Genomic DNA, 20,276 nt, shown 5'->3' with positions numbered 1-20,276 from the left:
CCGCTTAAGACATGTCTTCAGCTCAAATATACTTATATTTAACAAAATGTAAATTAATGCATTTCATTTTATGAAAAAAAATCTCAAACAACATTTCATTTGGTTAATGTATACTAAAGGTTATAAAAGCGAAGTAATTACATATGTTTATTAAAAAAGATATACAGTTATACTCGTAATGGGCATTTTCGTGAAATTTTTGAAAAAAGCTAACTTAAGCTTTAATTAATCATACTCATGATAAGTTATCGCTTTCATAAACGATTTTGAAATACATATTTTTTCGCCGTTGTGCCCATAGACAAGAAAAAATTCAATTTTTAAATTACAACAATTAAAGCAAATATTATATAAGCCCGACGATTTAGCGAAAGAGTGGTACTGTAGGCCGGCGTCATTTTATAAATGAAAACTTGAAATGAATTTATGCCTATTGACCTAACCACAATTTAATTTATAAACAAGACTTATTATATTGTGCTCACACGCTCAACAAGTTAGATAGTTATACAATTTTTAATTCAAATACAACTTCTGAATATTATTATTTTTCAATTTAAATAAAAAACTCGTTACTTTAATCGGCTTTTAATGTTAACTAAATATTATTTGAGAAAATCATACCAATTAACTTTTGTTAAACATTCCGTTTATTTATTTCTTTTGAGGTGAGTTTTTGTATATGATTTTTATAAATTGCAAAGGATTATCATATATAGAAAATATAATATAATTAAAATTATATGTGTGTATAGAGTACAATTTAATCATAGAATATATGTAAATAACTGACTGATTTCATAACGTTCGATAATTTTTATCGAATAAATCGATATTTTCGCTTAATACTATTAATATTTTACATGTAATAACATAATTTTCTTTGCAATGTTTACGGTTTTACATATATTTTTTAAAGTAACGAAAAATGTTTTAATTTCACTGAAAATTCGTAGCAATTATAACTGTAAACAAAACTTAATACGTTCTTTTCTTAAACATTTCCAAATTGTATAACTAAAAAATTAACACTAGCGGGGATTCCAGCGACTATAGGTGTAAATGTATATTGCAAATGTATATATAATTGTATAAATGTGACCAAATAAAAATATAAATCAATTTTTAAGCGGTGACTTAAAGCCTTACTTAAATGTAGGAATATATAAAAGTTAAGTTATAAAGTAGTGCCAAATGACATAATAGTTACACAATTCCGTGTTTAATTTGGAAGCTACCTGTGTGATGCACAAAAAATTACATACATATATAAAAATTTGCACGCATTAATGCTAAAATACGTAAATTTAATGTCTTTCTGCCACCAGCAGCAGAAGATTTGCACACTGTGTCGTTTCTAGAAAACACCTAAATCCAGGTAATTTAATGCTTAATCGTCAATTAGCGCTTCTTTTGAATGTGCTAATAATAGTTAAACTGAAAAGGTCATACTTCATTATGAAATCTAATATTAATTGAAGTTATTCTTCGCGTTCATAATTTTAGTTTAAGCTACAAATTTATACTCCTTGTGTTAAAAATAATTTTTGTTTGTTACTAATTCTTTTTTCATATTAACGCACAGGTTTTGCTTTTTAATTTTGTGTGATGTAACGTCTTTATTTCAATTAGATTGAACATTACTGCCACCACCGCCGCTATCAGCATCAGTAGTTGCGACGCAGTGTTCGGAGCGCTTCCGTCGCTCCTCCTCCTCTTGCTCTTGCTTTATTTGAGCGGGCAATTTCACTTTCATCTGCACCTTAAGCACTTCACGCAGTTCTTGTAACTCTTGCTGACCTTGCATGAGACGTTTGACACCACGCGGTAAACCACGACACGATGAGAGATTTATTGAACTCATGTGCGCACAGTTCGCAAGTATTTCCTTGACTGCTTCATCTGAAACCGATGAACCACAGAGATTCAAATGCCTGCAAATTGAAAAATATATATTTTTTGACATTCATGTAGCTTTAATAAGATTGAATTGTACTTACGCTAATGGCGATTCGCTGCCCTTTTCGGCTAATGCACGTAATGCATTGTCAAGTGGCTGCTGCACATTCGCCCAAGCTAAATCTAATTCTATAAGACTATGAGCCCATTTTGAAGCGATCAACTCGAGGCCGGAGCTACACATTGAATACAAATGTGAATTTAAAACCAAACAAAAATAGTAATTAAACAATTACCCAACATCACGTGTCACTGAGCAAAATGACAAAAATAAATGCTTGATGTCCCATGCAGGTAGGCGTATAAGACTTTCGTGTGTGAGTCGTGCGCAACCGCGCACATCCAAGAGTTTTAGTTTTGAACTGGTTTTCAATACGCGCTGCAAATGGTCATCACCGATAACGCGACATTCATCCGTTAAAGCTGCCACCGAGAGTTCCTCGAGCTCTGGGAAACCTGGCGAATCCATCTATAAATATATGGTGACTTTCAAAAAAACGAAATCAGTTTAACGATTATTAATATTTTGCTCATACCGCTTCTTGCAGTGTTGCATTCCCCCATGTTATATGTGAATTCGTGACTCGTAGTACTTTTAATTTCGGGCAGCCATGCTGAAGCTTTTCAATGTGAAAGATGCCGTGTGAAGTCGCTTGTGTTGTAACATTTGAGAGATCTAAGTTCACCAAATTGGGGCAATGTGTCTGCGGAATGTAGAAAAAATATTTTTAATTATTGTACAATTAATAAAATTAGAAGGGTTTAATAATATAAATACTTACAGCCAAAGTAGCGACTATTTGTGGGATCCCGGCAAGCCGATTATGTGCCAAATAGAGATGCGTTAAACGTTTATTCATTATTTGTAATGCATTGCACAGCGATTGTGGGCCCACTGCGCTCTTACTCGCATTCATTTCCACCTGTGTTGTAACAATAAAGGTATCTTTACATATTTGAACCCGGCATGAAAGATTTACAATCGCTGAAACTTACATTAACAGAACTCAAATCAAGGCGTTCCAGTTTTTGCATATTTTCTGCTAAATAAGCCAAATGATCTGAAGTGAAACCTTTCCAACCTGACAGTGTAATGCTCGTTAAATTTGGACAACCGACCGCCAATTTGTTTAGAAAGCAGTTTATATCCGACATTTTCCAGTTGGCTTAAATGATTATAGTGATTAAAGATTTATTTTTCGAACATCATGTGGAATACTTACCAACGTTCAATTCTGTGCACTCGCTACATCGATTGTCTACAAACCATTTTAGTTTGAGTTCGGTGCGATATTTGTCCTTTATCCACGTAGATAGATCCATAGTTTTCCACAATGATGGCGTTAGCGCAACATTTCGCCACAGTGTACAAACACGACCAAGTCGACAAAGTGTTGGCAAACAACCTTCACGATCAACTAGAATTTCAAAAATCTAGAAAATTATTTTTTTTTGAGGTTGTCTTTTCTTTTTAAAAGTTTTTTTAATTTCATGCGCACCTTAAAGAGTATTTCCTGTGGGATGCGTGCGCCCCAATCGCCTTGCTCAATTGTGGCTCGATGTTTCTCGCCTTGTTCTTCGATGCCACTAAAAGAGACTTTCTTCTGACGTTCTGCATTTCTGGCCTTATTCTTCCCACGCTTTACCGGCGTTACCTCAGGCTCACTTTCGTCGTCATCGACGCGTGCCTTTGATTTCGTTTTGCGGGAACGTTTGCGCGTCTGCTTAGGTGCAGTAGTTGCTGCAGTCTCTACCGATTTCGCCGTAACAGTTGGAACTAAAATGCCTGTTGAAGCAGCCAAATTGCCCGTAGAATCTGATTTCTTTATACATAATTTGATTCCTGTTTTATTGTCGCTTATCTGTGATAAAATAAAATATACGGGAGTCAAGAACTATTTACAAATAATAAATTCACTTATTTACCTCGCTTTCGTACATAGGCAACGTAGGTTTTGGTTTCCTTTGTCGTGGTGCACGTGTAGTTTTTTCTTTCAATTTTTTATTCATGGCCGACATTAACGGTTTCCCACTAGATTTGGGTATGGTGCCGTTTGCAACAAGATTAATCGGTTGTATAACGCGTTTGCCACCACCTTCCGCAACTGGGTCAATATCGGTGGCACCCCTCTTGGTAGCTGTCTTAGACAGTGTTGACTCTCCACTATTATTTGAGACAGACATTTCTGGTGCTTCTGGTGGTGTAGTTGGGGTAAGTGCTGCACTGCTCGCAATAGAGGCTTCGGTAATCATCGGCGATAGCTGAGAATCCGATGCTGGGGATGAGGATGATGTAGCGGTGTTTGCATCATCTGTTTGTGTTTCTGACTTGGGTGGCGACAAGATTGTATCTGGAATAGAAGCTCTTATACCGGCTGCTGCCACAACTACGGAAGCCGCTACCCCAATTGCCGAAGCAATGGATGCACTTGATGTCGCAATTTTTGTGTCTCTAAGTGGGGGTGATTGCGATTGTCTTGAGGGCGAAAGACTGTTGTCATCGTCAGCTGTTGATGCTTCTTCCTTCTGACTTTCGTCATCCTCGACAGCATCTTGCGAGTCCTCAAATTCATTTAAATCATTTGAATTTGCTCCACTTTTGGTCTCTTTAAAATTAAGACACATTTTATTTGCACTTCCTTCCAGCTTTGGAGTTTTGGAGCACTCATTGCTTTCAGTGACTTTTATTAATAAGACTTCTTGTTTTTTTACCGATATATTCTCATTATTAATTGAATCTTCTTCATTGGTTATGATAGCTGAATTATGTGTAGGCTTCTTCGCAGTTTCATCACTTGTTTCATCTTTATTTGTTTGGGTTTTATGATTTTGAGCTTTGTTCATATCTTCCGCAACTTCGATATCTGATTTATCTACGGAATTTGTTGCCATTAGAGAAACATTAGTTATTCCTGCATCTCCACTACAATTGCTCGGCTCAAGCTGCCTTTTTTCTACTTCCATTTTTAAATTATTTTTGTGCTAAAAACCCACAAATATATAAATTTCGTGTTATTGTATTTAATTAAAGGGTAAATTTTAGAATAGCATCCCCCGTTTTTGGGGTTTAATATGAGTATGTAGGGATACAAGAGGTCCTCTAGATTAAGAAAATATATATATAGTTGCCGCTGACTTATGGGTTTCGAGGTATTTGCATTTAAAATTCAAAAAATCAACTATTTAAAATGCGTGTTTCTCCCATTTACAATGAATTTTAGAGTTATATTTTTAACTTTTATATTTACTAACACTTCTCTAATTCGTTTCTAATCATTATTTCATATTAAATAATGTAAAAATAACTTTTATTCAACATTTAACTTTCGTTCAATTATTTTCACACAATAACAAAAGTGTTGCATTCTAACTAATAATCAGTGCCACCTTACGTTCATATCCGCGCTTCAAAAAAATAACCCTCGGTCGGACCAACACCTGGGCCTGCTCGGTTCGTTTGCGTGGAAGTCCTTTTAGCGTTAGCGGCCTTCGGCGCGCTTCTAAAAAAAAATAACCCTGGGCGATCCAACACCATTATGATGAGAATTCTGAAAGATTTTACATTACTCATCACACGATTATGAATTTAGTTATGAGGTCATATAATCTTTCTTTTTTCCTATTTTTATTCCTTTACAACATATGGTAACACTAATTTGTTGCTTGTTTACAACCATTTTCTTATTCTATGAATAAATGGATTTTAACTAAAGTTTGATATGGAATTAAAGTTATTTTTGCACTGTTAGTGGATAAAAAAGTTAGAAATATAAGTAACACGCATTTTAAATAATTGATTTTTTGAACTTTAAATGCAAATATCTCAAAACTTGATCTGGAGGACCTCCTCTATCCGTACATACCTTTTTAACCCCGAAATCGGGGAATGCTATTCTAAATCGCAGCCTAATTAAAAGGTAGTTAATAATCAGATATAATTTGTATCCACTGTAATAAATTGTGCGGGAAATGTTTAGTATCGCGCCGGTTTAGTATCATTTATGGAGAAAAACAGGGGGGGCTACCCCCCTCACGCCCCCTTATCTGAAAGAGGAAGGTTCAAACTTTTTAATAAACCCCCCTCGACCCCCTAGAGCTACTATAGACCTATAGGGAGCCCTTTGAAAATGACCAAAAATCGGTGTTTTTGCTCATTTTTCCATACAAACTGAAACCAATGCAACCCAGCCAACATTTTTGTATGGACAATAATTCAAAATAAAGAAACCCAAAATGTTTCAGTGCAATGTATATACATATTTAATTGCATCTATTAATGGTACAAATTATCTATTAATGCTACAAAAAATAACCCTGGTCGGTCCAACACCCGGGTGTATCAGTTTTTTTCGCATAGAACACCTTTTCGCGTTGACGGCCTTCGGCCGCGCTTCAAAAAAAAATAACCCTGGTCGGTCCAACACCGGGGTGTATCAGATTTTTTTCGCATAGAACTCCTTTTTGCGTTGGCGGCCTTCGGCCACACTTCAAAAAAAATAACCCTGGTCGGTCCAACACCCGGGTGTATCAGATTTTTTTCGCATAGAACACCTTTTCGCGTTGGCGGCCTTCGGCCGCGCTTCAAAAAAAAAAACCCTGGTCGGTCCAACACCCGGGTGTATCACATTTTTTTCGCATAGAACTCCTTTTTGCGTTGGCGGCCTTCGGCCGCACTTCAAAGAAAATAACCCTGGGGGGTTTCAGATTTTTTTCGCATAGAACTCCTTTTTGCGTTGGCCGCACTTAAAAAAAAAAACCCCTGGTCGGTCTAACACCCGGGTGTATCAGATTTTTTCCGCATAGAACTCCTTTTTGCGTTGGCGGCCTTCGGCCGCACTTAAAAAAAAATAACCCTGGGGGGTTTCAGATTTTTTTCGCATAGAACTCCTTTTTGCGTTGGCCGCACTTAAAAAAAAACCCCTGGTCGGTCTAACACCCGGGTGTATCAGATTTTTTCCGCATAGAACTCCTTTTTGCGTTGGCGGCCTTCGGCCGCGCTTCAAAAAAAATAACCCTGGTCGGTCCAACACCCGGGTGTATCAGGCCGCGCTTCAAAAAAAATAACCCTGGCCGGTTCAACACCGGCTACGCCATCCACAGTATTTTAGCATTGAACACCTTTTCGCGTTCACTTCATACATTTATTGCTAACTGAGTTTAATTTATTCCCTTTTGTTCGTGCTTTCTCGGTAATTTGACAGTTGAAATTAGGCAGTCATTTTGGTTTTTCGCATTATTGAACTCAATGCGGAAAAAGGTGTATTTTATTTAAAGATTTACAAAGAAATTAACAATCAAAAGTAATTAAAAACATTACTAGTGGTTTTTATAATTCATAAGTAATATATGTGCGTGAAAATGTATCCATAATTGGTTTGGTACAATGCACAACAGGTGAAAATACACTAGCATATATTGAGAAATTTGCAAAAAATAGCATTTTTAAAGTGAATTTGTGCAAAAATTTGTGAACCGAATTTTATAAAATATGTTTTAAAATAAAGTTTGATAATTTAAGCATACATTCGTGTTTAAAATTTTCAATTCGGTTGTCTGGTTTAGGTACAGTGAGCCAAAATTAACCGGGCGATACTAAACCCAACCCAATTGTGCAATTAGAAGATTGTGCATATCTCCTCCATTGTTTACACTCAAGTTTGTGTGGACTTGTTGGTTCTCACCTGCTTATGTTTTGTTTTTCGGTGCCACTTTATTATTTCGCTGTTGTATTATTTCTTATTTATTCATTGTTTACATCATCTCATTCGTAACAATTACATATTTTCAACTCTTTCACAGCAGTCATAAAAATGCATTTCCTTGGTCTTTTAGTCCGACCAACTGCAGACAAACACAAACACACAATTTTTTAACTGTAATCTCAACGTTTACTGTACTATCATGTATATTAATTATTATATATTTTTATAATATAAAACATGCAATTTTGGTTTATTTTTTCTGTTCTTTTAGTTTCGAGTTTTTCGCGCCTTCGACTAGCAGGAATCTCTTTTCAGTGATTTATTTATTCCTATTCGCATATAAACCTTTCTTAGTCACACTTATGGTCGCTTACTAGATACCATTCTACGTGAGATTCGGATAGGAGAGATAACATTTGCACAAAAGAGATGGAAATATATAATTTACCGCGTATGCGGTTCTCGCAGATTGGAAAATTTTTCCATTGTTTTTTTTTTTTAGGATCACAAATTTTTCACGATATAAATTTCACATTTAATCTATTCGCAATAAATTTTATTACAAAACCAACTTTAGCCAAGAGTTATAGTTATTTTCACAATATAATTTTTCACATTTCCTAAGAATATCAGCGCAACAAAAATTTTCGCTTCAACGGGGTAAAATTGTTGTGTAGCGGACGAAGTACGACATACAATAAAGTTTACGTGCTTTGTTTTCTCTTTCCTTGTACGTAGGGTTGCATTTGTTAGTACTGGTCGACTTTTTTTTCAAACATTAATTAGCCCAACACAAAAATTTGAATAGATAAATTTGGATTTAATTAAACACTTTTTATTTTACCGAATATACTTATTGTAATGAATTCATTGCGTTTTTAAAGTCAGTATATTAAAAGCTTTTTCATGAAAATTTCTCCGAAAACATTTTCCAGCACACATATTATTTATAACATGTTTCTAATAACATTTTTCACACTTAATATTCGATTCCATTATTCAGAAAAGAAGTTTGATAAACCTGGAAAATGATTTTGTTCGACACAATATTTCCAAAATAATTTAACAATTCAGAGATTTTAGAAGTATTTTAAAGGAAATGGTAAGTTCTTATCGGAACGCTTTGAAAACAAAGCCTAATCTAACCTAACCTGCTAAACAATTTTCGATTCAATAAAAAATTTTAAGATTATTTATTTTAGGGCATATTTTATTATCTAATTTCATACTATTAACATAGCAAACCTGTTATTCCAGTTGTAAATAATATAGCACTTATTTATCGCCTTTCTTTACACTCTGTTTCACGCATTTTAACGATTTTCAATTCAGACAAATACAATCATCAATATTTTGCCATCTTCTTTCTAAACTATTCATTTATACGTTTCTCTCTGTACGATGCATTCGTGAAAAGAGATTTTAACATTTTGCAATATCCAATGCCGATGCAAACGTAAACAAGTGCTCGCGCAAGTGAGACAACAATATATGCAACCGCTTGTTACACACAATTACACACTCCCACACATACCCATTTGAATATTCAATATGCTTTATGTTCTCTGATTCAAGTGCTTAAAAGCGATTATACCTTAATTTCCACTTTCCTTGCAGATATAGCATAAGTAAAATTTATTTACCGACAAAATACTGTACTTTTGTAGGCTATCTTTTGTTTTATTATACAAATAATGCGACATTGTTTACCAACGATAATTTACCGCCGTTACGTCGCTACTTCACTTTCTTTGTATGAATATATGTATATGCAACACTGACACCTTCACTTTGGTTTGTATTACGCTATTTTTCATCCACTCCACCTTCTTTGGCCAATTGCAGCAGGTACAGATAAAAACGCACTTAATTTCTCTACCTTTTTGTACTTATGAAATTTAAATTTTCATTTTATTGTACCTCTGGGACACAAGCAAATTGTAAATAATTCCACTTTTAACTAATCCATGAACCGCTCACCATTTCATCACCCAACAAACTTTATTTTAGAGCAGACGTGCACAGATCTATTGAATTATTATTCTAACTGCATCACTCCCGTATTGTTCAACACAAACTATGTTGAAATTTCTATATTCGTCCACTCACATTCCAATTTTGCGTTTGCTTTCTTCGTTTACTATTCCATTATATACATATCTACATGCACCGAATTCTTAGTGGGGAATCTATGATAATTTTTAGTGAGTACAGTACGAACTAGAGCTCTGTGTTTTTAGTTTCTTGGTGCAATGGCAACACTTGATACTTTAGCAACTGTTGTTATATACTTCTTTATATTAATTATATTACATATATTCCTATACATTTCATATACTGGACTTCATTTGGTTTCCGCTTCCGTTAGAATAACAGTTGTTTAATAAAAATTATTGAATTCAAGTTTGAAATGGATTTCCCGAGATTTCCTTACATTGAACTTATTAAAAAAAATGTTGAAATAGTGGACAATACACTGATTGAGACTTTTCTTCAGAATTTTATTTCTCAGTTGGTAAACGGGATAGTATTCAATTTAATGACTACAAATTTTACTATTAATATTCATAGGTTGATGAAATCTCACGGTTGGAAGCATCCTGCGATAAATTGAGAAATTCAAAAAGAGATTCGCAGGCTTTAAAGGAAAAATATTTAAGAAACATATTTGCAATTACACATGGCAAAAACGGGGACGAAATTTTACCTCAGCAATTATCGAAACGAATGCAAAGCGAACTAGGCACGTTTCAGTTGGGTGGACGAAGAGTTAATGAATTGTTAGAGCGTTTTCATAAAGATTATAAAGATTGGCGGTTCACATTGGAGGAGCAAATGCAAAAATCGCTTGGAGCAGATGAATTAATTTTTTTGGTAATACACTGTACAGCTAGATAAAGTCAACGGTATTGAATATTATTCTCGTTATTAGCCACAGCAACAGTTGATGGATAAACTGAACACACTTGGAATATTTACTAGAAATGTCAAAATTGAACTAAATGTTGTTGAGAAAACAACAGAGGACAAAAATAAAGTATTAGAAGACAAACTAAGAGCAATGCAAGAGGAAGTAAACAAACTTGAGGCGATAAAAGCGGAAATGAGGTAAGTGACTTATATAGTTTATTATAAAAATTAAATTACTGCCAATGATGATTATAATCGCAGTAAAGCTAAAGCGTTTTGATTCATTTAACTATAACAAATAATAATTATTATTTGTGCACACAATTACTTAAATGCTATTTATGTTTAAACAGCGCTGCACAGCAACGACTCATTGACGCATTAAAGGAAAAGCAATTTAAATATCAGCAAGATAACAATAAGTTGTTGAGGGAAATTACTAGCTTACAAGAAAAGCTCAATCTCTACGAATAAAACTCGTAACTTTTATATATACTTAAAACTGTTAATTTTTTCTTATTTTAATGTACATACATTGTATACTAAGTACTTAATTTACAACAAAAACAATATTTATATTATCACAAACCGCAAAATGGACTATTTACAGAAATTACGAAATTGTTTAATTGTTTTCATACGCACGAATTATAAAGTAGTTATTTGATTAGTCCTTATGCAGTGCCAGCCAATGCTTTGCATCTACAGTAGCATCACCAAACGTACGCCCGAATGTGAAAGTTTCACCTGGTACGTGACCTGCATATTTGGGCACCATTCCAATTGTACGATGATAGATAACAAAGTGACCAGTATTCGGACATGAACTTCCAATACCGGCATTTTCTTGTGGACACCACTCAGCACTTCTTCGGTGATGGTAATTATTGGTGAACTCACATAGTGCACTGTTAGTCAATTGTTTGCTAGTTTCGCCAAAACGTGTCAACGCCATTGGTATGTGACCACCGTAACCTAATAAAGATAAAAATAAAATATTGTGAAGGTTTAGAATAAAATTCAAATAATCGTAAGTTGCAGTTACGCGTGGAATACGACATTTCAATGTATTCAGTTAATAAAAACAAAACTAAAACTTTACACGTTAAAAATTTATGGACTTGAATTTAAGTATGTAAATTTGTTGGATCGATTATTGTCCAAATTAATGTTGTAATAAGTTATCCAAAGAAATTCAACATTTGTAGTATATCAGTTAAATTTCTGCTCTGAAGTGTGTCAGTTGGTGAACGTTGTTAATGGCAACCAAATTTATAAATAAAGGCAGGTTGGATGAAAAAAAAATACACCATGTGTACGTAGTGTATTAAAGCTAAAAATATAATACCATTAACAATATATTTCTCCTCATCATCGTTTTCCATGAAATGTGGTACAGTCGATTTGGAATATGGCTCTTTCTTCTCCATAAAACTACAGTCCAATTTTTTAAAGGCTTTCGAACGCGCATTCACCGGCATCAATGGCGAACGATAATGTGTATAAGGTAGCTAAAACATATAAGTTCACACATAATTTGTTTCCAATACAATTGTCATATCGCTCACCATGCGTTCGTTCATTTTATTTTCAAAAACTCCAAATCCACTACCCAGAAGATCTCGATGCATCAAGTTTCTGCGTTCGCATCGTAACTGATCCATTAGTAGTTCATGTTCAGCCATACCAGCTGTGGCCGCAGCAATGTAGCGCTTGCCAACTTTCGATGCCAGATTTGGTACGAAACCATCATAACCGGGAATTATGGGATTGCGATAAACGGGATCCACATATTTTTCACGTCTATCCAGGAGCTCTGTTTCTAGTGTAGTGGGGTAGACCAATGATATTGGTGCACGATTCGAAGGTGTCACAATTAATTCCGGTGCATGTATGACACAAGGATCGATAAGTAATTTATGCGTTAATTTTCCATATGTTTTACCCGCACGAAAACGAAATTGTGGACAATGACCAGTATAGCTGTTTGTAATTAATATAAAATATCATGTTATTTCCGAAGGGACCTTAGCGTTAAGAATAACTCACCCAGGAATGTAATGCGGTTCTGGGGTAATAACCAAATCCATGATATCTGCTTAATTTATTTGAATTTATGTTATTTTTCTCAAAATCACTGCAAATTTGATTTTGCCAAATATTTTTCTATGCCTATTTTTTTACAAATTTTCTACACCACTTCTAATTTTTGCGTTCGAATTTTCATACATTTGTTCTTTTTTGATAGATTTTTTTACAAAACTACTTTCTGACTTTAACAAGTTCATCATTTTTTAACAATTATAAATAGATAAATGTCGTAAATAGAAAAAAAATTCTTTTCATACTTTCTACTTATATTCTAAGCAATTTTCTATAATTTACAGCCCTGCCACCTTAAGCATTTCTTCCACATTCACAAACTTCTCGCGTGGTTTCCCCAACACTTTACCAGCTTGAGTTTCAGCTTCATCGATGCGTTGCCAATGTGTCCATGTTACAATACGTTGCAATTGCTTCGTGCACAAGCCCGCTTTGGCCGTGCTAGTATCCAACTTATTCGACAAAATGTCATCACATATTGTTTTCGCAACGGTAAAGGCTCCATTCATGGTTGTGAGAATAACACCTGTGGGGCCCGTACCTAACCAACCTGCTACATATATGCCGGGATCTACCGTTTTACTAACAGCATCACGCAAGACGCGTCCTACACCAAAAAATATATAACAGTAAATAATAAATATATATGTGGGAGAGATTTTAGACGTATTTACCATTCTCATTGTGCACACGTCCACTCCGCTCATCGAAACATATGCCACCATCGACGCAAGTAGATTTGTAGCCTATGCTACGCAGCACCAAATCAGTTTGCAGATGTTCGGTTTGATCAGTTGGAACGGCCATGTCATTTTGCAGTTTCGTAACAGTCAATTCCACTTCATTCTCGCCAATTGCTTTTGGTGCACGCAAGAATATTGGCAAGAATCTTTTATTTTTACCACTACTGCTACCAGCCTGTTCTGACAAGCTTTTCAACATCAATTCAGTGAGACGTTTACGTGGGCGTGGCAGGTTGGGTAATTGTACAGGTACATCTATAAATAACAATTTGATTTCATATTTAAGTTAAGGTGGAATAATTAAAATTAGTTGCCTGTAAAATCGTCGGGTTTCCATAAGGTTTGCACATTTGGTAATTTTAGCATTTCGCGCAATTCTTTTATGGTAAAAGCCGCCTGCAGTGGACCACGTCGTCCAACCAAATAAACCTGCTGTACTTTACTTTGCGAAAGCGCTTCCAGCGCATACTCAGTAGTATCTGTTTTCTAAACATATTGAGTATGTTAAAATAAGGTATGAAATATTAACTTTATTACCAACCCGCAATGCATCTAATGAGCTGAGCAGCATACGAGCCGCATCCACTGCTACGTTCCCTTGCCCTAAAATAGTCACAGTATTTCCGCTCAGGTCGGGATTCAGATGCTGTGCGCCGGGTAGACCATTATACCACGCCACAAATTTACGTGCAGACAGCACATTCGTTCGATCCTCATTAGGTATATTCAACTGCCGATCTTGATCAGCTCCATATGTGAGTAGAACGGCATGGTAACGCTTACGCAAGTCTTCTAAGCTTATATCTTTGCCTAATGCTATGTTGCCGTAAAAATTGAAGTCTTTATGCTCTGCTGTTTTATTAAAAGTATTGATTACGTTTTTCACCTCAGGATGATCGGGCGCAACGCCGTAACTGTAAGTGAAATATTTAACAGAATTTACCTATTGGCTTTAGAATAAAAATGTATAATTTTCTTAGACGAACAATGTTTATAATAAACAAGAAATGTATGGCAAATCATCAGCTTCCTTGGATGAAAAGCACTTGTGAAAAAGTTTAGAATGATATTTGAATGTTTTACTTATCAATCCGTTTCAAGGTATAATGTGTATATGTACAAATATATTTATCTACAAACACTAACTTCTTTCTCCACAGTGTTTAATTTAATATATTATTGATCCCAAGGTAAAAAGCAGTAACAAGTAAACAATTTACGAAAAAACTTGTTTAAAATATAAATATTGTAAATTTAATGAAATACTTAATGTTTTTTTTAATCACCAATTGTTTTTTAACATAAATAATTAATTTGTTTTTGCCGCAAAGCTAACGTCATCGGTTACACTTACCGAACCAAGCCGAATGGAACTGGTAATTTTTCAATTAAATCCACGGCACATTCACTAAGATGTTTTAATATATATTGTGCGGCATAAAAGCCTGCCGGTCCGGCGCCGACTATACAAATTCGTTTTGTAGCGCCACTACCACTGCCTCCTGCGCTAATTCCTTTTTTGATGGTATTAAAATATAATTGTTTTGTGATTACTGATAGCGACAAACTTCGTGATGACAACATTTTTTAACAGAATTTCACAAAATGAAAGTTTACAACTGAAGCCACTTTTTATCAATGAAGTTAATAAACAAAAGAATAGAATGCTTAGGGTATCATTCATCAGCAACAGCTGATTACCGAAAGCTTTTGCTTTTGTCTGGGTTTCGTTTCAGCTTGTTCAAAAGGGACTATCTTTATTTAATACTTTTTATATAGTTTTGCTACCCTAATTTCAAGAGTAGATTCGATAAATGGTGGGTTGGCTTTAGTATACCGTCCCAGGATTTCGGGAATAAAATGGGTATGGTCGGATAGAGGAGATTCTCCAGATCAAGAACATATATAGTTACAGCTTATAGTTTTCGAGATATTCGCGTTTAAAGTTGAAAATTTGCAATATTTTAATTACATATTTTCTATATATAAAATTAATTTTGCACTTATATTTTTCAATTTTATATACACTAACACATCACTAATTCATTTGTACACATTTATTTTATATAATATAGAGCAAAAATAGCTAAATGGTTGAGATAAAGAAAATCGTATTGCGAAGATTACTTTATATAAGTGTGTAGAAAGTGCAAGTGGAATTTCTGACCTTTTCAAATAACTAATTATTTTGAGAATGTTTCTTTACCGCACTATTGATCGTTTTTCCAAGCGTCTCCAGTTGATGACAGAAAGGGGAGCGGGCGTACTCTTGTATTTATAATCAATTCAACCTCAAAACTATTCGCGAACGCATTCGCAGACATTCTCTTAGCAAATAGATGAATGTTGTCCTGGCAAATGGATATATGTATCTACCAGTTTAATGTCAAGACTTATTCGAGATAAATCCAAGTTTCATCACCTGTCCGGCGCTCGTAGTGGACGGAGTAGGAGGCGCAGAAGAGGTGGGCAACGCCCTCTCCCAGAAGCTGGTAAACCCGGCGGATGTGACGACCCGCACAGGAAAGGTATGAGTGGTGCCAATATGAAGTGGTAACTGCGTCCGAGAAGGAAAGACTCCCGAGGTAGCGGAGGCAATGGCCAGAAGCAGGAGCAAAGGCAGCAACGCATCCCCAGATAAGGTGCGTGGCAAGACCGTGTCAGCTCGCGCGCAAGGCGGCGGAACCAGCAACCGTGACCCGGTCAGTGCTACATTGTCCGCAAGGCGTGGCGCCGCAGGAGCCCCCCAGCTCCAAAAGGTTGAGGGGCAGCAACACAAGGGCAGCTGGAGGCCAACGGATGCAGTAGCAATGCAGGTGGAAGAGGTTGCGAATCAGCCTAGCGGAAGCAGTACTGGACAGGCAATGCCAGCGGCGACCATCGACGTCCCGGATGTTAGTTCCTGCGGTCAGGGAGAAGAGCTACCCTCCACGCAGGAACTCCTTGAGGGGCTAGGAGACCCACTGCACGACAGCGTGATTGACGCCGGGGAAGAGGATCTACCCTTCCTCGAACCATTATTATAATGGCCGTCAATATGGAAATTGTCCAGATGAACCTGCATCACGCGGCGGCAGTAATCTGGGATCTCTCTAGCGAGACCCAGAACTTGCATAGTTGTCAGGAATAGCAATGAGTTCTTCTGCATTTCAGAGTTCCTGACGCAGGATCTGGTAGAGGTGCAAGCCAGGGACTTCGAAGGCAAGTACTTCGTCCTGGCTTCAGCCTGCTTCCCAGGGGAGGTACCCACGGCACCCCCGGAGGTGGTGGAAAGGCTGGTGGAGCATTGCAGAAGGCATAGGCTTCCCCTTATTATTAGGTGCGATGCAAACGCCCACCATGTGGAATGGAGCAGTACCAACTGCAACTTAAGAGGTGAGTCCCTTTTAGAATACATAGTAGGTAGTAACTTAGTTATAGAGAATGTGGGGTGTGAGCCCACTAAGTTGCCTCCTACCTCCTACAAGTGACCACAGACAGACGAAACTGTCCCTGGTGGTCAAGGAAACTAGCAGACCTCCGGAAAAAGGTATGCAGCCTATTCAACAAAGCGAAACGTACGGGGGTCTGGGAAGAATATAAGAGCTATCTCACTTTATACAATAAGGAGATTAGGTCTGCAAAGCAGGCTAGCTTCAGGATATTCTGCGAGAATGTCACCTCAACACCAGAGGCGGCTCGGCTGCATAAAGCTCTGGCCAAAGGTACAAATGACGCAGTAGTAGCAATAAAAAAGGAGATGGGACATTTACGACCAGCGCAGAGGACAGAGCGACGGACCTACGGAGCTTCTGCGGGCGCACTTCCCGGAGACGGTCCGGGAAGACCAATGTCCACCCGTGATCGAACACAGGCCATCCCGCTAGGATTGGATTATCGCCAAACAGCTATTTACGGCGGACTCGATCCGGTGGGCAATGGCCTCGTTCGTCAAGTCTTCGGGAGTGGATGGCGTCTTCCCAGCGCTGTTACAATAGGAGGAGCAGCATTTACTGCCTCATCTGCTTCGGCTGCTGAGGGAAAGCCTCGCAATGGCGTACATCCCTGATGTATGGAGGTCATCAAAGGTGATCTTCATACCCAAGGTAGATAGGAAAGACTACTCATTGGCGAAGTCCTTCAGGCCAATCAGTCTAACGTCTTTCCTACTAAAAACTATGGAGAAGATCGTAGACCATGAAATAAGGCCGACAGCGCTGAAGAGAGCACCCCTGCATGCGGCTCAGCATGCCTACAGAGCGGGCAGATCCACCAGTACTGCTCTGTACCAGATAACCTCTGAGGTAGAGAGTTCACTGGAGCATAGAGATGGTGATGCTTTGCGCGTTCTTAGACATCGAAGGTGCCTTTGATAATACGTCTCATAAGAGTGTAGCCAAGGCACTGGAGAAAAGGAATGTGACAGCACCGGTGCGCAGATGGATTGAAGCCGTACTGCGCACCAGAGTTGCTGAGACCACAGTAGGGGATAAGAGGATTCGTCTCGTCACAACGCGAGGCTGCCCACAGGGAGGTGTGTTATCACCCCTGCTATGGAGTCTGGTCGTAGACGACCTGTTAGTACTGCTAACGAACAATGGGATCCGCTGCCAAGGGTATGCGGACGACATTGTAATTATAGCAAAAGGTAAATACGAAGTCACTCTCTGTGACCAAATACAAAGAGGTCTAAAGCTGGCGAAGAGGTGGTGTAGGAAGGTTGAATTGAATATCAATCCCTCCAAAACGACCGTAGTTCCGTTTACGAGACGCAGGTCCCTACCCGGTATCATGAATCTCACACTTGGGGGGAGAGAGATAGGTTTGATGCTAAATTCTACTCTGCGGTGGAAGCAGCATGCAAACCTGACCTTGGTCAAAGCAACAAAAGCTTTAATGGTGTGCAATCGGCTGGCGGGAAAGTCCTGGGGCTGTAAGCCAAAGATCGTTAGGTGGTTGTACACCATGATAGTGCGACCAATAATCACATACGGGGCGGTGGCCTGGGCCTCAATAGCATCGCAGACTTCGGCAAAGACGAAACTATCGAAGCTGCAGCGGCTAGCCTGTGTCTGCATGACGGGCGCAATGCGCACTTGTCCAACGGCAGCACTGGAGGTTCTGCTGGAACTTACTCCGCTTCATTTGGTTATTTGTCACGTAGCCAATCATACAATTCTGCAAATAACGGCAGAGGGGTGGGGCAAAGGCAGGGTAATCTCGTCCCAGAGGATGGAAAAGATAAGTAGCGATGTACCATCAGCCCTCCTCCCGAGGGACAGCACTACCAAAATAGTTAACTCCAAGAAAAAGTTTAAGGTCACCCTCGGCAGCAAAGACGAGTGGAATGACTTCAATCTCGAGCTGATGTTGAGGAATAGCACGCTGAGGTCGTATTCCGATGGCTCGAAAATGTCGGAGAGAATCGTTGCAGGGATCGCGGGCCCACGCACTAAGCTCTCCATACCCATGGGAGAGTTCCCAAGCATTTTCCAGGCAGAAGGCTTTGACATAAGCCGGTGTATAGAATTAACCTCCATCGCAACTATCGCAATGAGCGAATAGCCATCCTCAGCGATAGTCAAGCGGCGCTAAAGCGATCTCCTCTTACGAAATCAAATCGCTATTAGTGCAGGAGTGCAGGGAAAGGCTGAACAGTCTTGCAGAACGTAACCAGGTACACCTAATTTGGGTGCCTGGTCACAGAGGTATAGCCGGTAATGAACTGGCGGACGAGCTAGCCCGCTCCGCAGCCACCACCAAGATGGTGGGACCCGAACCCTTTATTGGAGTAGGTCCACATACCATAAAGAAGCTACTCCGCAAGGAAGAAGGAGTGGGCAGGGAAGAGCATTGGCAGCAAACATGTGGTATGAGACATGCCAAGTTGCTAATGGGAGGATACAACTTGACTAGGTTCAAGGTTGTAATAAACCTCCCCAGGAACAAACTCAGGCTACTGGTCGCATGATATACCGGCCACTGCAAGTTGAATAGGCATCTGTACAACATGGGCCTATCCTCTTGCGTTAACTGCCGGTTCTGCGACTTGGAGCCTGAAACCCCGGAGCACCTGCTGATCGACTGCACAGCAGTCTGTAGACGCAGGACTAAGGCCTTTGGATCAATGTTTCCGGATAGGGATCGCATAGCCTCATTAGCGCCCGGAAGTCTATTGAACTTAATCAATGCGCTGGGGCTAGGTGAGTCTATGTGAGTTAGGAGAGGGCACAATAGACCAAAGGTCGCGCTGCATTCCTCATCTTCAATCAATCAATCAATCAATCACCTGTCACGGTGTCATAGGTGTGTTTCGAAGCACCGCTATCATATTATGTTAACATTTTTCTCTGCCGGTGGACACGAGTATTTTTGTGAGCGATTGACTAATTGTGTGGGATCCAAAGTGAAGAATTTTTTCTACAGTGAAATATGCATGCAATATTGAATGTATGCTACTGCCACTAACACCTATAGTTGTCTCAATCTCACGCTAGGTCACATGACGATCTGGCAATATCAGTTTACATACAGCATCAGTAGTTTCCGGAACAACAAGTGATTTAAGACGAACTTACCGAAATTCGTCTCGGAGGGATGTACGACCTCGATTGAATTTACCATACCATCTCTAAACACTGGTTTTTGATGGAGCTTCACCGTCAAAAATTTAATTAAGTACATCTATCCACTCTTGATGAGTTAATTTACGTTGTTGAAAATAATCGTTTGAAAATATTTCTGATTTAATTCCATTTTTTGAAAGTATTAAGTTATTGTAAGCAACACAAATAGCTCTCGTATCGTAAATCTGAATATGCATATCATCAAAAATGTCAAATTTTACAATAAAATATTGAGTTTGCAGATTGCAACATTG

General features: G+C 38.0%; 4 protein-coding genes across 8 annotated transcripts; 1 reads left to right on the top strand and 3 right to left on the bottom strand.

Annotated features, from left to right (window-relative positions):
* Positions 1-1,256: 1,256 nt before the first annotated feature.
* LOC120771877 (F-box/LRR-repeat protein 6) lies at positions 1,257-9,776 on the bottom strand. 5 transcript variants are annotated; one of them, XM_040100133.1, is made up of 11 exons: positions 9,642-9,776; positions 7,641-8,046; positions 3,886-4,941; positions 3,459-3,821; positions 3,183-3,393; positions 2,956-3,125; positions 2,742-2,882; positions 2,496-2,663; positions 2,196-2,428; positions 2,001-2,135; positions 1,257-1,934 (listed from the first exon to the last, which is right to left on the bottom strand). In XM_040100133.1, exons 3-11 carry the CDS (start codon positions 4,921-4,923, stop codon positions 1,625-1,627), a joined length of 2,769 nt encoding a protein of 922 aa, XP_039956067.1. In that variant the 5' UTR covers positions 4,924-4,941; positions 7,641-8,046; positions 9,642-9,776; the 3' UTR covers positions 1,257-1,624. The 5 variants fall into 5 exon arrangements, with proteins under 5 accessions (XP_039956067.1, XP_039956068.1, XP_039956069.1 ...); XM_040100134.1 differs by having other exon boundaries at positions 7,641-7,800; XM_040100135.1 differs by lacking the exon at positions 7,641-8,046 and having other exon boundaries at positions 9,582-9,776.
* Positions 9,777-10,071: 295 nt separating this feature from the next.
* Positions 10,072-11,078, top strand: LOC120771883. Its single transcript, XM_040100141.1, has 4 exons — positions 10,072-10,176; positions 10,233-10,535; positions 10,594-10,769; positions 10,925-11,078. Exons 1-4 carry the CDS (start codon positions 10,072-10,074, stop codon positions 11,043-11,045), a joined length of 705 nt encoding a protein of 234 aa, XP_039956075.1. The 3' UTR covers positions 11,046-11,078.
* A 62-nt stretch (positions 11,079-11,140) lies between these two features.
* On the bottom strand, positions 11,141-12,711 carry LOC120771881 (UPF0605 protein GA14893). The gene is made up of 4 exons (XM_040100140.1): positions 12,621-12,711; positions 12,140-12,554; positions 11,920-12,082; positions 11,141-11,546 (listed from the first exon to the last, which is right to left on the bottom strand). Exons 1-4 carry the CDS (start codon positions 12,659-12,661, stop codon positions 11,239-11,241), a joined length of 927 nt encoding a protein of 308 aa, XP_039956074.1. The 5' UTR covers positions 12,662-12,711; the 3' UTR covers positions 11,141-11,238.
* Positions 12,712-12,928: 217 nt separating this feature from the next.
* On the bottom strand, positions 12,929-15,063 carry LOC120771879 (NADPH:adrenodoxin oxidoreductase, mitochondrial). The gene is made up of 5 exons (XM_040100138.1): positions 14,772-15,063; positions 13,959-14,331; positions 13,732-13,903; positions 13,349-13,672; positions 12,929-13,281 (listed from the first exon to the last, which is right to left on the bottom strand). The coding sequence occupies exons 1-5, from the start codon at positions 14,999-15,001 to the stop codon at positions 12,953-12,955; spliced, it is 1,428 nt and encodes a 475-aa protein (XP_039956072.1). The 5' UTR covers positions 15,002-15,063; the 3' UTR covers positions 12,929-12,952.
* Between the last annotated feature and the right edge of the window lie 5,213 nt (positions 15,064-20,276).

This window comes from Bactrocera tryoni, chromosome 3, assembly GCF_016617805.1.
Source record: "Bactrocera tryoni isolate S06 chromosome 3, CSIRO_BtryS06_freeze2, whole genome shotgun sequence".
Lineage (NCBI taxonomy): Eukaryota > Metazoa > Arthropoda > Insecta > Diptera > Tephritidae > Bactrocera > Bactrocera tryoni.
The sequence above is the reverse complement of the archived record's forward strand: the minus strand, read 5'-3'. Positions and strand labels throughout refer to the sequence as shown.

Excerpts from the sequence above, each read along its gene's own strand:
- LOC120771881 (XM_040100140.1), bottom strand. The coding sequence starts at position 12,661 with ATGGATTTGGTTATTACCCCAGAACCGCATTACATTCCTGG. Across the intron at positions 12,083-12,139 it reads ATAAAATGAACGAACGCATG|CTACCTTATACACATTATCG; the intron begins GTGAGCGATATG and ends TATATGTTTTAG. Across the intron at positions 11,547-11,919 it reads GGAGAAATATATTGTTAATG|GTTACGGTGGTCACATACCA; the intron begins GTATTATATTTT and ends TATCTTTATTAG.
- LOC120771883 (XM_040100141.1), top strand. The coding sequence starts at position 10,072 with ATGGATTTCCCGAGATTTCCTTACATTGAACTTATTAAAAAAAATGTT. Across the intron at positions 10,536-10,593 it reads CAGATGAATTAATTTTTTTG|CCACAGCAACAGTTGATGGA; the intron begins GTAATACACTGT and ends TCTCGTTATTAG. Across the intron at positions 10,770-10,924 it reads GCGATAAAAGCGGAAATGAG|CGCTGCACAGCAACGACTCA; the intron begins GTAAGTGACTTA and ends ATGTTTAAACAG.
- LOC120771879 (XM_040100138.1), bottom strand. The coding sequence starts at position 15,001 with ATGTTGTCATCACGAAGTTTGTCGCTATCAGTAATCACAAAACAATTA. Across the intron at positions 14,332-14,771 it reads GTTCCATTCGGCTTGGTTCG|TTACGGCGTTGCGCCCGATC; the intron begins GTAAGTGTAACC and ends TTTCACTTACAG. Across the intron at positions 13,904-13,958 it reads GCTCATTAGATGCATTGCGG|AAAACAGATACTACTGAGTA; the intron begins GTTGGTAATAAA and ends CAATATGTTTAG.
- LOC120771877 (XM_040100132.1), bottom strand. Across the intron at positions 3,126-3,182 it reads GTGCACAGAATTGAACGTTG|CCAACTGGAAAATGTCGGAT; the intron begins GTAAGTATTCCA and ends TAATCATTTAAG. Across the intron at positions 2,664-2,741 it reads AAATAGTCGCTACTTTGGCT|ACACATTGCCCCAATTTGGT; the intron begins GTAAGTATTTAT and ends TACATTCCGCAG.